This window comes from Chaetodon auriga, chromosome 6, assembly GCF_051107435.1.
Source record: "Chaetodon auriga isolate fChaAug3 chromosome 6, fChaAug3.hap1, whole genome shotgun sequence".
In the NCBI taxonomy this organism is placed as follows: Eukaryota; Metazoa; Chordata; class Actinopteri; order Chaetodontiformes; family Chaetodontidae; genus Chaetodon; species Chaetodon auriga.
The window spans coordinates 2,022,027-2,037,080 of NC_135079.1; the positions used below are offsets into that span (position 1 = coordinate 2,022,027).

Genomic DNA, 15,054 nt, shown 5'->3' on the forward strand with positions numbered 1-15,054 from the left:
ACTAAATTGTTTGTTTACATTCAGACAGCTTTATTTTCAGCCCATTTATTATAATAATAGACACTATAAAATTAGACAGAGAATCATTAGCAGCTGCCCAGCGTGTATTGACAACATTAAATCGTTAGGAAACATCATCAGGCTGCCACCTCTGATTATTCTGAACATGATGATTAATGCTAATGTTTGATAATGGGACCTCGTAAAAGGGTCCCAGTCTCTGAGAACCATGATCTAAGATTTGTGGGTCAGAAAATACTGATTTTCCACAGAATACAGATATTGATCGGACTTGAAGATATCACCCTCTGACCTGCTTTTGAAGCAGCAATCACAAGTCTTTGATTTCCCTGCTGCCCTCGACTGTCTCATTTTCCACACAGATTAAAGTGCGAGCTCGAGATGAGACACGGGTCTGCGCTGAGAGCAGACCTGAGATCAGGAGGTGAGAGAGAATCTGAGAAATCCTTTGCAAATAAAGAAAAGCCTCTTGGCTGCAGGTGCTGAGCGGCAGCAGCTTCCTGCTGGGCTCCGGAAATGTCACACAGCTGAAGCGCCGGACTCCAGCTGCCTTAAAACACTAAATTACAGGTCACACACCTGCAGCGCCAGCACAAAACACGTATGTCCTTCATAAATATAAACTGCCACCATTTGACAGAATTGATGTGTTTTCAGTATCACTGACGGTGTGACATCGACAGTACGTTTGGGTTTTTGGTCCTTTTCACCAAGGCAGTATTACACCTGATTTTCTGCAGTACTACACTACACCTGGTAGAACTCTACATGTTTAAACTGCAGTTTTGATCACTTTCCAAATCATCCATCAGTCTTTAGACTTAAAAGTAAAGCAGCTAACCATCACACTGAAGAAGCTGGAGCCAGATAATATTTCAGACTTTGGAGTGACACTAAACTTTAGACAATCAATGAATCATTTCAGTGTTTCATCAAGTAAAGACGTGAATCTGTCTCTGGTTTCTCTAAAGTGAGCATTTGTCTCTTTTCCCTTTTATATCATTGCAAACTGAATATCGTTGGGCTTTCCAATGAGGGCTGAATCAAGAGCAGCTGGACTTGGTTGTAGAAACTTGACAACGGTTTCATCTAAGGGGCTTCTTCGGTTCTAACTGACTGGTGGGGGTCCCAGGTATTTAACCTCTGTGGGCTCATTATCGCGATCACTGATGCCACAAGACAGTCGTGTCACATGACAACTTCAACAACTGCTGTTAACACTTGGCCTGACTCCAACAACCCTAACGACTGCCATTACAGAGCCAGGAGCGCTAACGAACTGGGAGGAATCAATAACCGTGACAGCGAGCCCACGGAGGTTAAATACCTGGGACCAGTCAGTAAGAACTGAAGAAGGCCTTTGGATGAGATGGGAAATGTTTTCACATTTCTACAAGCAAGTCGAGCTGCCTTTGATTCAACTATTCAACAATTAATTTGAGCAGATTATTTGGCAATGAAAACACTGAAAACAGCCCTTTGATGACAAACCGCTCAGATTTCTGTCTAATATTTTCTGTTGATCGACTGACTGATGAATTGGTTTCTTTCAGCTCGACAAAGACGACACAACGTGGAACTATCAGTGTTTGGCTGCTGTCAGCACTGCATCACAGGATCAATCCAAAACTCAAACAACAAGCAAGCGTGGATGACATGAAAAAGTGACTTGTTTCTTCAATTACAAGGTCAGACTCTGACAAGAAGCCAGTCTGGTTGAGATCTGACAAATGTTCATGCTTCAAACTGCTGCGTTTTCATTGCAATATCGTCAAACTACTCTAAAACTACTAGTTCACTACACCTGTCTCCTCTGCACGAGTCACCTCGTACCTTCTGGCATCTCCATCCGCCCTAGAAGAGGGAGTCCTCTTTTTAGGTCTTCCTGACATTTCTTTTTCCCATTAAAAGGGGATTTTTTTTGTAAAGCTGAACTTGATTTTGGACTAAATGAATAACTAGCCAATGACCATATATCAAAAAATAGTCAAGCTGACTTGAGTGTGTTAACAAACAACAACAAATGTTGGATTCGTCACTGCAAGCTGATTTCATAGGTCACATATCACAGCATTCAAAATCACTACTTTGGTACTTAGGTAGGAAATATCTTCATTGTAAAATGAGACACAATAATCCATCATGGATGATGTGCAGACAAAAATAAAACTGCAGGTGCTTCATAATTTAGCTTTTTGAGAAATGTAATTAAGCAAAGACCCTCACTCAACTTTCTGTCAGAAATAGAAAGCAGCGATAAATCCCAGCTGCTGGTATTAACATGACGTGAAAGCATCACCTCGAGTAAACAACTCTGAAGGTTTTCTCTCAGTGAGCAACGTTAAATTAAGATCGCCTCCTTCTATCTGTGATCCATCACGTTACGACTCAGAAAAGTGCACGACAGAGGCAATTAAGCTCACTTCACCTCTCAGAGGGACAACTGATGGATGAAGATTTCATTTCCTATTTCCCCCGAGCCACAGAGACACACACCTGTCTGCTGTGGACATATGAATACCCAAAGACATCCTGAAGTGCTCAGAAAGTCCATAATGAAAATGTCTGGAGAGAACGGACAATAAGCCATCACTTCATCATCAGACTGTCGCTCAAGTGAAAAGCTGATCATCACAAAGCTGAGCTGAAATCCTCCAGAAATAAAGTCAATAAGCTGCCAGCTGACATCAGTTTGTCCTGTTAATATACGTAAAAGATGACTTCAAGATTACTTCTGTATTTCCATCTTTTACAGTTTTAAAAGTTTGAGAAGCAAATATTTGGCATCCTGCGTGGTCAGTACTTAGTATCACCTGCTTTGGCATCACAGCTTGTAAAGGCTTTCTGTAGCCAGCTGAGAGTTTTCAGACCTTGTTTGTGGGATTTTTGCCCATTTTTCCTTTTAAAAGGCTTCTGTTTCTGTCAGATTCTTGGGTCGTCTTGCATGCTCTGCACTTCTGGGGTCTATCCACAGATCTTAGATGATGTTTAGGTCGGGGGACTGTGAGGACCGCTACAAACCCTTCAGCCTGAGCCTCTGGAGGTCATCCATAGTGGACTTTGAGGTGTGATAGGATCATTATCCAGTTGCCTGCCAAAGCCAGGGATTGAACCACAGACCTCCTCATTGTGATCAAAAAGTCCTACTTTAACTCCATCAGTCCACAGGACATGTTATCAAAATGCATCAGGCTTGTTTAGACGTTCCTTTGCAAAGTTCTGACCCTGAATTTTGTGGCGAGTATGCAGGAAAGGTTTTCTTCTGATGACTCGTCCATGAAGGTCAGGTAGCTGTGCAGGTATCAGTGGAACAGTAATAGATCTTCCTGAAGGTCTTTTGCGGTCAAACAGGGGGTCTGATTGGCCCTTCAGGCGATCCAACGAGCAGCTCTCTCTCTGAGTGTTCAGCTTGACCTCCGCTGTTCGTGCTAACTGACATTTCTTAATCACATTACGAGCTGAGGAAACAGCTACATGAAAACACTTTGCTATCTTCTTATAACCTTCAGCTGCTTTGTAGGCATCAATTAGTTAAATTTTCAGAGTGCAGGCAGCTGCTTAGAGGAAACCAAGGCCGCTGATTGTTGGGACAAGGTTTGAGGAGTCAGAGCATTGATAAGCTTTGAAATTTGCATCACCTGCCATCCTTCAACTGCGCATATGTGGATACACTGGTGACAAACAAACATGAATCTGCTGTTCATGAGTGACTTTCCTGCAGGGATCTTGTCAAAAACAACCTCCTCACATTCCACTGATCTCACTGACTGTGGAAAGAAGCTTATTAGCTCCGCATCACACACACTGAACATACGCTGCTGACACAGAATTGAAGACGATCACAGTCAGATTTCAACGGACTCTTGTGTCTCATCACAATGTGGTGCCAAAGAGCTGAATTATGGACAAGATGCTAATTAGAAAAATAGCAGCAGAACAGACATGAGTGTTAATTAATGAATCTGATGGACAGAGAGGAGAACATGTGCTGCAGTATGAGACAAGGATGCCAGGATCAGCCAGGAGGACTGCAGGAAGACAGCGACAACACCGCTAATCAGCGCCTGGTCCTCTGGAGAGGAGAGGACTCACTTTGGACCAAAGATACAAACTTCCTGATCAGGTCCGTCGACACAGTCTTTGACGAGTTTTCTGCTCTTCTCTTGATTCTGACCGCTAGCGGTGACCCGCTAGCTTCCAGTTTCCGATCACAGTCAACAGTCCTGTTCCAGTGTGCAGTCGACCTTTTCTGCTGTGGCTGCAGCCCTGTGGACTGACACAAACATGGCTGAGCACACTGTGTCCTGAACGACCTATCAGCTTTATTTTCATCACTTGTCAAAAAACCTTGTCAAACAAATGAACCAACACATATGGCCTCATTCTGAACTATGTCACAGGATTGGTGTCGTTGCCTCTCGGTGCCTCCATTGGTTCAAGGACTAAGAAGCTAACAGCTAACTGCAGATTTGCTGTTTTGATAAGGTTACTGTGAGGTCACAAAGTCTGCAAACAGCTCGACCTTTATCCACAATCAATGGCATCAAATCTCTCACAGTTCTTCACAATGTTTCTTGTTAGTGGTCATGAATATCTGTTTACCAACAACAGACGACGCCCAGCTCGACTACATCCATCACTGCAGCTCACTCCACTCTGACCGACTACCTCACTGAAACTAAATCATGGATGCAAGCAAACTTCAAACTTAACTGTGATAAATCACTTATGATCATTGCTGGTCCCAAATCCCTCGCCAAACCCACTGAGAGCTGCCTCGCCATCAGTAACTCCACTCTCTCTCCCTCCCACACATCTCAAACAACCACATCAGTTAAATCACAAGACCTGCCTCTTTCCACCTGAAAACAACGCCGACTGCGCAGCATTCTTCATACCACATCACCCAAACTCCTGAATAAGCTGCAGCACATCAGAACTCTGCAGCTCACCCGCTCCCCCACTCTCACCCCTGTCCTCCAGAACCTCCAGCTGCTCCCCATCCGACGACAGATTCAATTCAAAGTCCTCCTCCTCACTCACAAAGGCCTTCAGAACCAGGCCTTCCTGACTGACCTGCTCCACCAGAGCACCTGTTTTATCTGACAAATGGTCCAAAAGCCAAACATCATTGCTTTATTAACATTTGTAACCAAAGAAAAGCATCAAATCCTCACAGACAAACTGGAACCAACAAAGTTTGGGTGTTGCTTCTTGAAAACTTACTGAAAGGATTCATCATGTATATTTATCAAAATATCTGGCAAGTAATTTTATGCCTTCAAGAAGTGTTCCTGTTATTTCGTCCTTTTTCATACCTCAGACAGTGGATGATTTCTCTGTTTGCAGCCTGTTGGTCTCGAGGCCTCAGCAGCAGCTTGTTGCGTAGAAGGTGTGAACAGTCTGAATTAAACTTTCCGACGTGAAGCTTTTCGTGTCGCAGAACCAAAAACATTCAGCCTGGTGAGAAGACGCTGATGCAGCAGAGCAGCTAAACTGTCACTGAAGCAGTGATATGTTAAAGATGATGACCTGAATTAGGGACTTAAGGTTGATCGTTTGTTGTCTATAAATAACCAATACGTAAGATTTAGTAAAGACGACAGTGATGTTCACTGATGCTGCCATGCTGTGACTGCACTCCCACTCCAGTCAGCTATCCATCAGTGGACTGTCAGCTGCATCATTTCACTATTTCCCACAATGACAGTGAATATTCATTTATCCTATGGGCCTCAAATCTCAGTGTGAAAGCTTCACATGTGAACACAGCTGTTTCTAGTTTCTCATTCGGCGTAATTTAAATGGCAGACACTAACTCATATTTATTGTCGTCATCTCCAGGTCACAGCATTTTCAAGATTTTGCTTTACATCTCTATGAGTATTGTTTGTCCAAGTACAAGTACATATTATAAGTATTGAGCACTTTATGTTAGTATTAGATTTCTATGTAAGAAAATTCCATTTGTTTATTTTCTCAAAAACAGTTTCTTATTCTTCCAGGAGCTTCCAGGAAATGCACTGTGTCAACATACATATGCTTAATTTAATCTTAAATCACACATCCCAGAATATAAGATTTCACCCACATCACTGTCGAAGGTAAAGTCTCGTCTGTGCTGCAAATTCCTCCAGTCATGATGTCCGCAGGCTACGTTTAATCCTGATTTGTAGATTACTGTGGAAGGTCTGCGTGACTCCAGATCATCTGCACATTTAGAGAAGATCCTTTTTCTGCCACATCACTCAGCCTCAATACGATTAATGTATGTATTTACTGTGTCGCGCCTCAGGGTAAATCAGAGCCCGAAACCTGGCAGTGCTGATCATCTTACAAGCTCCAAACCAAATCAAATCTGGCTGCTTGCGGAGGCTAAATGGAGGGTTTGACATGAAGTCTTTGAGTGTAAAGAAGCGCTGCTGCAGCTGCTGATCTTTCAACTTTTAAAGACTAAAGCTGGTGTTATTCCAGATTTTTCTTATTGACAACAAATCGCACAAAAAGACCTAAACTAACAATGTGTTAGTCCATGTCTGACACTTCCAAGCCCATTGACTCCCATTGAAGACAGCTCACAAATATTTCAGAAGACTATTAAAAAAACTACTCAAACTGGAGGAAATGGTGGATTTTTTGGGGACTACTTTCAGTGGCGGATTAATCCACATTGGCTGTTTGTGGCAGCAGGACAGATACACAGATTTCCTTTTTCCTTTGACATCCCTCATTTGCGACCTCCACATACACCATCAGTGATAATTTGAGGACAATTTAATGATCAGCTGCAATGGACATATTGCTGTTTTTATGCAGTGCTTGTTTTAACAGCCTTGCATGTTCGTATCTGCTCCGACGCTCACTCAGATGTCCTCTACAGAGGCAGAAATAGATCACCTCGCGTTTCTCTGCTGTGACAACCTTCTTTCCTCATGTGGAACATCTGCCATGAGTCCACATATTGAATGAAAAACAGCACAAATCCCTGTTGTTGTCATTATAAGTGTGCAGGGTGGTGATCTGCTCCGACTCCGTCTCTCAGGAGGACATTTCAAACAGTTTGTGGCTGATCTCATGAGGACGATGCTGTCCACTGAAGACGATGCATCGTCTCACTTTGATCATTCGGCCCGTCAGCTCCTTTCCGGCGATACGAAGGCCGTGATTGAGAGCTTCAGCGAGATCCTCTCGTCTCACAATTGCTGGCAATTAAGGAGACGAGCTGCAAGTGGCCGATAAGATCTCGATGTCATAGCAGATGATAGGCGCTTCAGCAGAGGAGAGGAAGACAAAGATGAGTGGAGATAGAGGGAGAGATGGAGGCAGAGGAGCAACAGATAAGAGTGCAAAAAATGGAAACGAGAGTGAGGAAATTCACTGCAATCTCTGCTCACAGCTGTCCTCCTCCAACAGCGGGGACGGAAAGTCGAGATGACGTGGGAGGGTTTGTCACAGCGTCTCTGGAGGAGTCACAGGATGGGTTTCCATCCAAACACTGAACAATTTTTAGGAAAAAATCCCCAAAAATCCAAAAAGAAAACGTGAACAGAATATAAAATCTGTGTGAAATCAGTGTTTCTGTCGACTCCTGTTCAGTCCTGATGGAAAGAGCTCGAGTGACTCACGCAGGTGAAGCATTTTCAGTGATATCAGAGAGGAACAGATGTGGGACTGCAAAGCTGCACTGAGAGCAAAGACAATGGAAATGAAAACGTCTGAGTTTGAGGAGAGAGATCGGTGGCACTGAAAGAAAAACTCCTTCACAAACAGCAGAAAGCAGCTGGATCGATGTTCTAATCTGTTTCAGTCGGACGCCGGCGATGAACTTCATCACTTTGTGCCCTAAGAGCTCAACAACCACTCTGTCATGAGAGGAGGAGGAGGAGGACGGAGAGGAAGACCAGAACTGACCACAGGACAGCCTGAAACCACAGGAAGGGACTCAGCAGCTCTGCTGTCGCCTCAAAGACAGAGAGGAACCGCTCTGCTCTTCTCTTGTTCTGGGTCTTATTTTCATAGTTTTGAGAGACTGTATGACCCAGAATGCAACAGTTCACTTGACTGACATCCACCGGTCCAGTCCACCTCATCACGTGTTGGGTTGTTTGTGCTTTCAACTTAGTATTTATACTTGTGCAACGCTGGGTAATGACAGGATCAGACCATGTGATATTTTTGTCGTTGGTGACGTCATCGTGTCAGACCCCACAGCACCATAAACTCTAAAGATTATTCTGACATGATAGACTTCTCGTCAGCGTGTCCCAGATGCTGCAGATCGTTTAGCACGTCAGACACAGACAAAGACGTCCAGCTGTCATTCATATCGGCCACTACGCTGGTTAATCATTGGCCATTCTCAGAAATGATCCCGGCATCAGACTTTCAAAGTAAAGCTTGCTGAGAAAGATTTCAGGTGACTCTGGTAGTTTGGTGAAGTTTTGGAAAAGATCGTGTTTTGTCTTAAAGTAACTACGTCCTTAAAATAATCAACTGACTGTTGGTTTCACACGGGAATCGAACCCTGGTTTCCTGTGCGAGGGCCGCCTGTGAAGGGTGCTTCATAGGGACAGTTTTAATGCAAACGTGCAGAGATAAAATGGCCTTGCCTCGTAGTAGCTCCTCACAGCGTTGCAGAAAGCTTCATCCGCCACAATCTGAGTTTCCCCGTTGAGGAAAGCCAGGAAACGTTCCTTCACCGCCTGCAGCTGCTGCTTGTTCACCTGAGACACAGAAGAGATGATGGAGGAGAAAAATGAAGTTCAGAGAGAAACGAGAAGAGGTTTTAAAAAAGAGACAGAGAAGAAGAGCAGGAGATGACAGGAAGGCAGGACGGACGAGAAACAGAACAAAAGCACCAGGTTAGACCGAGACACAGCATCTAACAAATGTCTTTCATTCAGAGTTCACCACAAACAACAGAGGAGGACGGACGAGTCTCCGTGAGGCTGATGGAGATTCTCCATCGTAGCTCATTAACCACAAACTGCCTTCATGTTACTCCACTGCAATCCAAAGTCGTGACGTCAGCTTTAAGCTCATCTCAAATTGAATTAATCCCCCTTCAGGCAGCCGCTGGCTTCATGTCTGAGGACAAGTTTCATTTCAATAAACGTTAAGTCACAATCAGCGAATGGGGCGACACGGTTCACGGCCCGCTGATTAAAGTACTGCAATATTCATACAAACTGCTGTACTAAATTACTGCTAATGCAAAACAAACATTTCCTACAGATGCAGCTTCACATTAAAGGCACCGCACGAGTTGACTTTTATTATGAAGGAGTCACCGGACGCCAGTAAACAACACGTTTTTCTGACAGTGGATCAGGTTGAAACACTGCAGGAAGTGATGGAAGAAGAAGGAGGAGGAGCTGCAGGCTGCACACCTCCACCTTCTCAGCCAGGTTACAAACTGGTTTCCCTCAGAATCCACCAACGTGCAGCCAAATCAACCAGGACTGAAATCTGAAGGGTCTGAAGTGCTGATACGTTACGAATGACTGTGCGCTCATGACCGCTGTGGGACACATTTTGGATCTAAGGACGTAACAGTCAGCACTGCAGGGAGAAACAGAGGTTTTCTGAGGACACTCTGCACCCCATCACCCAGAGACTGCTGAGGTACGTGGACCTGCACACGACGGCGTGTTGGATAACAACGGCTTCACACTCTGCTGCATCCTCACACTCGTCTTTGTTTAGTCCGGTCTCAAAGTGAGCTTCATCATGACCGCTTATGTGTCTTACTGCATTTCAGCGGCACAAAAGCCTGAAAATAACGCAGCAGTTTCTATTTATTCAATCAAGGATCTGGTTTTGTAGCAGGAATCAGAATCTAATCATTGAGTTCTGGAAGATTCCCACCAGCAGAAAAGGTTCTGCTCACTTCTTTCATCACCAAAATAGATAAAACACACATTTCTCCCTTTCAGATGTTTTTTTTAAACGGAGCTCAGGATGTGATTACAGAACAAATCTTTACTGATGTTCTACACTATAAAAACATTTCAATTAGACCATGTGGCTCAGTCGCTTTACACATGCACAACGTCTGCATGCTGATTAGAAAACAAGAGATTTGGGCTTCAGGAAGCTGTGATTGGTGTTTTTCAATGTTTGTCTGACAATTTAACAATTAATCAGACTTTAAACTGCAAAAATCTAATGATGCCAAAAATAACTGTGAGCCGAAGCTCTGCGCTCACCGACCCGCTCGCCTCCTCGTCTGTCATCTACATTCAGGTATGGAGTTCGGTGAATAAACATCCTCCGACGATGAGGCTTTCAGGAGGCCGACTCTCAGCCGAGCACAGCAGCCAGGCCCGAGAAAACAATCACTCCCATAAATGTCATCGGTCGTGGTGATTTGCGCCCGGTGAACCACGGATGACATACTGTGTCGTATGAGAATTTTAAGTTTTCATGAGCGACACAAGAAGCCGAAGCTCATAAGCTGCATATGTATGAGGCGGCAGGAGGACGGCGGCGTCGGGGGGAAATTAAACCATTATTCTCCCGCTTGTTGCAACCCTGCCAGCGACAAACACGTCCTGGAAGTCAAAGTCGCATTTTGCAGCGACACAGTGAGCAGCGACTTATCTCCTGCCGACAGCTTTCTGTGTGGGCTTCCTCGCCTTTTCTGTGTCTAAACCGAGCCGCCTTCGTCCACAGGAGAGGAGGAGGACGAGGGCGGATTCATGAAAAGCGGCGGGTTGTGACCGTTCACGTTCAAAGTGGCTCACCTTCATCTCACGGGGTGACAATGTGAGACCCGCTTCATTATAGATAAAGAAAGTCCTGCCGGTGCCGGAGTGACGGGTGGCGCAGCAGCAATTTATCCGAGGACATATTCGGGCTGAAAACACACATTTATCCCCACAGATGAAGCCAGTCAGAGCCTGTTTGTAGATGTTATTTAACAAGCTGGTTCACCACAGCAGAGACGAGAGACGGAGAAGACGTCAAACGAGGGGATTTAGAGATCAGCGCTGGATCGGTTTGTGTCGCTAAAGTAATCATATTTAGACTCTTCAACACATCTTCAACAACTTCCTGTTGCATTGCACAATACTGCACTGTGACGCTGCACTCAAGGACGTTGTGCATGTCGAGTTTTGAGGCCACACAGACGACAAAAGATCCTGTGATTTAAGACGACCAACGGCAAACTGAGCTGTGACGGGACGCCGTGTCAAAATAAGACGCAGCTTCCTGTCGTTTGTAAAATAGAAAAGGATCTTTTCTATCCTGCTGTGGAGGCGTTTAAAGCATTACAACAGCATGTCTCAATAAAACTCGGTTCATAACAAAAGGAGGGACTTGGGAAAGTGTTTTAGGGACTGGCTGTCCTTGGTCCTTCACACTTTCTGCTCAGACTGCAGAAATATTCCACAGTGAACCTCAGGCTGCGACTTCCTCTTTCAAAACCAATCTGTAGCCGTGATTCAGTCTCTTGCACCTTTTCAGAGACGACACACAAGAACAAATTGTGCTTTCTTCCTCTGAATAGAACTACAAGCCCTCGCCCGTCCTGAAGGCCCGTCTCTCTCTTCACGCCGTCCTGTTCCAGGTGACCGCAGCAGTAATGGCTTCCTCGTACGAACGCATGAAACGAGGGAGCCGCCCGACAGGTTTCTCTTGGATTCTCGTGCCTCCTCTTCTCCTGCCCTTTGTTCAGGAAACTGATTTATCCCAGGAGGGTTCATGAGCAGACGAGGTGCGAAGCACGTCCAGGTGGAGGTGGAGGTGTCGCGCCGCGTGCCGGACTTTCCTGGAAAACCTCCCCGCTGAGCAGACGCTCCGAGGTCGGCAGGCCAACACCTGAACATGTCCGTGGAGCGCCGGGAGGATCAGCTGCTGCTGGCTTTCCATTTCTCTGAGCTCTGTATCTGGATGAGTCAACAGGAAGCCTTCTGCCTTTGTTCGGGCTGACTGTGATGCTTCTGTTCCATCAGCCAGTCAGATTTGTGTCTGTTCAAAGAGGAAGACGCTGAGAAACACTCGTCACAGTGAAAGTGATGACTGACGATTCTTTGCTCGTGTCTTAATCATGACAAAAACTAAAACATGTCAGCTGACTGAAGCTAAACGGCATTTTAGTCCAAAGACGGAGGAAAACCAGCAGAATCACTGACGACTCTGACGCTGAAGAAGTTATACGCTCGTTTTGTCTTATTTCGAAGCTGTTTTATGGACGTTTATCTGTGATGGACGTCACATCCTCGTAGACAGAATCTAAAAATCTGTCTGTGTTCAGGTCTGACTGAGTTGGAGTACGAACTGAGGTTTCAGCGCAGCTTCACGGCCTCCATGAGCCGCTGCGGCTGACCGTGCTGATAAGCAGGCCAATGCGCCATCATCACCATCACCATCATCATCATCATCATCATCTCTGCCTCTGCACCCCCACAGCTCTCTGAAAACATCTGCCGTTTTTCACCTGCTACAGCAGCAAATCGGGGAAAATTGGAAAAAAGCCACAGGAGTCGGCGGCGTGTGAACATGGCGATCCACAGGAGACCGAACGAAGGTGGATTTAAACGACGAAGGACGAAACCGGAAGGACGCAAAGTTCATCGAACAGCACTGAAGAGACGCCAGTGATGCCTCTTGATATGACCTGAGATGAGCAGACAGCCAATCAGAGGGAAAGTCACTCATGAAAATAAAAAAAAAACGTAACAAAAACTTCGTCTAACTTAACTCTAGTTCTTGAGTTTAGCTTTAAAAGGCAGAATCTGGGTTTCCAGCTGCGACGGTCGAGCGCCCGACCTGCTGCTGGGAGATCCATGAGAGGAGAAGACGAGCTTTAAGAAGGTGTGTGTGTGTGTGTGTGTGTGTGTGCTTATGCAGCGCGCTGTAGAGTTTGTTTACGCTTGAAGGCTTTAATTTGAGTTCCTTCCTCTCCACAGAGGACATGATGGGTTATCAAGGAGAGTTAACAGCTTATTTGGGCAACAGCATGGACCTCCGGATGGCGGATCAATAAATACAGAGAATGGTGTGTGTGTGTGTGTGTGTGTGTGTGTGTGTGTGTGTGTGTGTGTCCATTCCTCTTCCTCCCCGGTGGCTCCTCCAGCTGTTAGGATGCAGCTCTGGTGAGAAAACAGCAACCAGGCGAGAGCAAGACATATCTGTCAAACGTCTCCGCTTACTGGACGGAGGGCAGAGTGGGTCTGTAAACGCAGCGTGTGTGACACGGACACACACACACACACACACACACACACACACACACACACACACACAGTACAGGTAATCATCTCAGAGCCTGGGTACATGCAGGTGATTACACTGTATTTCCATGCCTGCTGCTTTACTGAGGACACACCTGCCCGGATCCTCTGCGGTTCTGCAGGTATTTACCGGCTCAGCTGCTCTCTGCCTGCAGCCCATGAGCAAGGCAGCCACAGCCAGCCAGGGAGGGGACGACAGACACAAGTCTTTCTCATCATCAACGCTTGATTTTAGCCAATAAATCAATAGTTTCTCCTCGTTATGACGGAGCAGAAAAGGTGGACGAGGGCAGAGGGCGCACACTCAACTCATGGAGAGGAGTGAGCGGAGTGAGCACAACCAGCAGCAACAAATGAGGGAAGCCACCTGACACCCTGACACACACACACACACACACACACACACACACACACACACACACACACACACTTCAGCAGACTCTGACCAAGACAATAACCTGCCTGATATAAACAGACCTGCAGCGACGGCGTCTCTCTGGTGCAGATCATTGTAACAACAGAACGTCCAGCAGGTCCGTCAGTGCATTAATTAGTGTCATAGAAGAAGAAGTTAGCTTCCACTTAGCTTAACGGCTATGTCTCATAATGCATTTCAGAGGAGCAGAGAGCCTGAAACCGTGACCCGTTTTCTATTTACTGAACTGGAAACTGATCTGGAATCAATTGGAGGATTAAACTCTTGGCGTATTTAATCCCTGCAGGTGATTCTGCACTTCATTAAACCATCATCATCATCATCATCATCATCATCATCATCATCATCATCATCTCCTCATGAGACACCAGAATCAGCTTCGGACCACAGCGCTGTCAGCGAGGCTCCTTACAGTCAGGCAGCGCTGCGAGGCGGTTATTATTTCTCCATCTTCACACTGGCCACTAACACACAGGTAACACTGCAGCTCCCTGCAGCCTCCAGGCAACACACACGCACACACACACACACACGCACACACACACACACACACACACAGAGCACTGAACCATCACACTGTTTCCACAAATTGACTGATTGTTTTCTTGCTCTCAGAGACGTTTGCTTCAGACTGAAATAGTTTGTGCACAGCAGAAGTGACAGGAGGAGAAATTTATGTCCCTCACAGTCATTCGGGAGTGTGTGTGTCCATGAACAGCACTCGCACACACACACACACACCACACACACACACACACTAAAGGCCATCCATCGCCTAGCACCCGTATGTGTCAGGTGAAAACCTTGCATCTCCAACACGCCGTGCTTCCAGGAACAGAAACAGGAGGTTTTGTGCTCAGGGCTGCAGGTTTGTGACATCATTACTCCTGATTGGAAACAGTTTCATCAGCCTCAGGTGTCGCAGAGCAGGGCGAGTGTTTAACAGGGCCCACTCACGCTTATTTTCATTATTCCTTCATCTACAAAATGTCAGAAAAATGCCTGTTAGAGCTTCAAACAGCCCAACGGGAACATGTTTAAATGTCTTTTTCATTTAACCAGCAGCCCAGTCACAAAGATGATCAGCTTACTATCATTCATGAGTGAGAAAAGCATCAAATCATCACATCTGAAAAGCTTAAACTGATCAATCAATCATCAAAATCCATGCACATTCATCTTCTGCCAATTGATCAATCCATTCATTGATGAAACAGAACAGGAGTCATCTGGACGCTGGAAGAAAAATCCCAAATTCCTGCACGTTTACAGCCGCTTCCTGTCTAATTATCTGTCTCACACACACACACACACACACACACACACACACACACACACCCTGATTGGGCTGCATGGTAG

The 15,054-nt window shown here is 45.6% G+C and overlaps 1 protein-coding gene across 8 annotated transcripts in view; it reads right to left on the reverse strand.

Annotated features, from left to right (window-relative positions):
- Positions 1-15,054, reverse strand: part of cadps2 (Ca++-dependent secretion activator 2) — a 145,294-nt gene that overhangs the window by 105,389 nt on the left and 24,851 nt on the right. For all 8 annotated transcript variants that reach the window (XM_076732778.1, XM_076732774.1, XM_076732777.1 and 5 more), the window contains exon 2: positions 8,631-8,744. In XM_076732778.1, the coding sequence (XP_076588893.1) occupies positions 8,631-8,744 (114 nt within the window). The remainder of the gene's footprint in view (positions 1-8,630; positions 8,745-15,054) is intronic.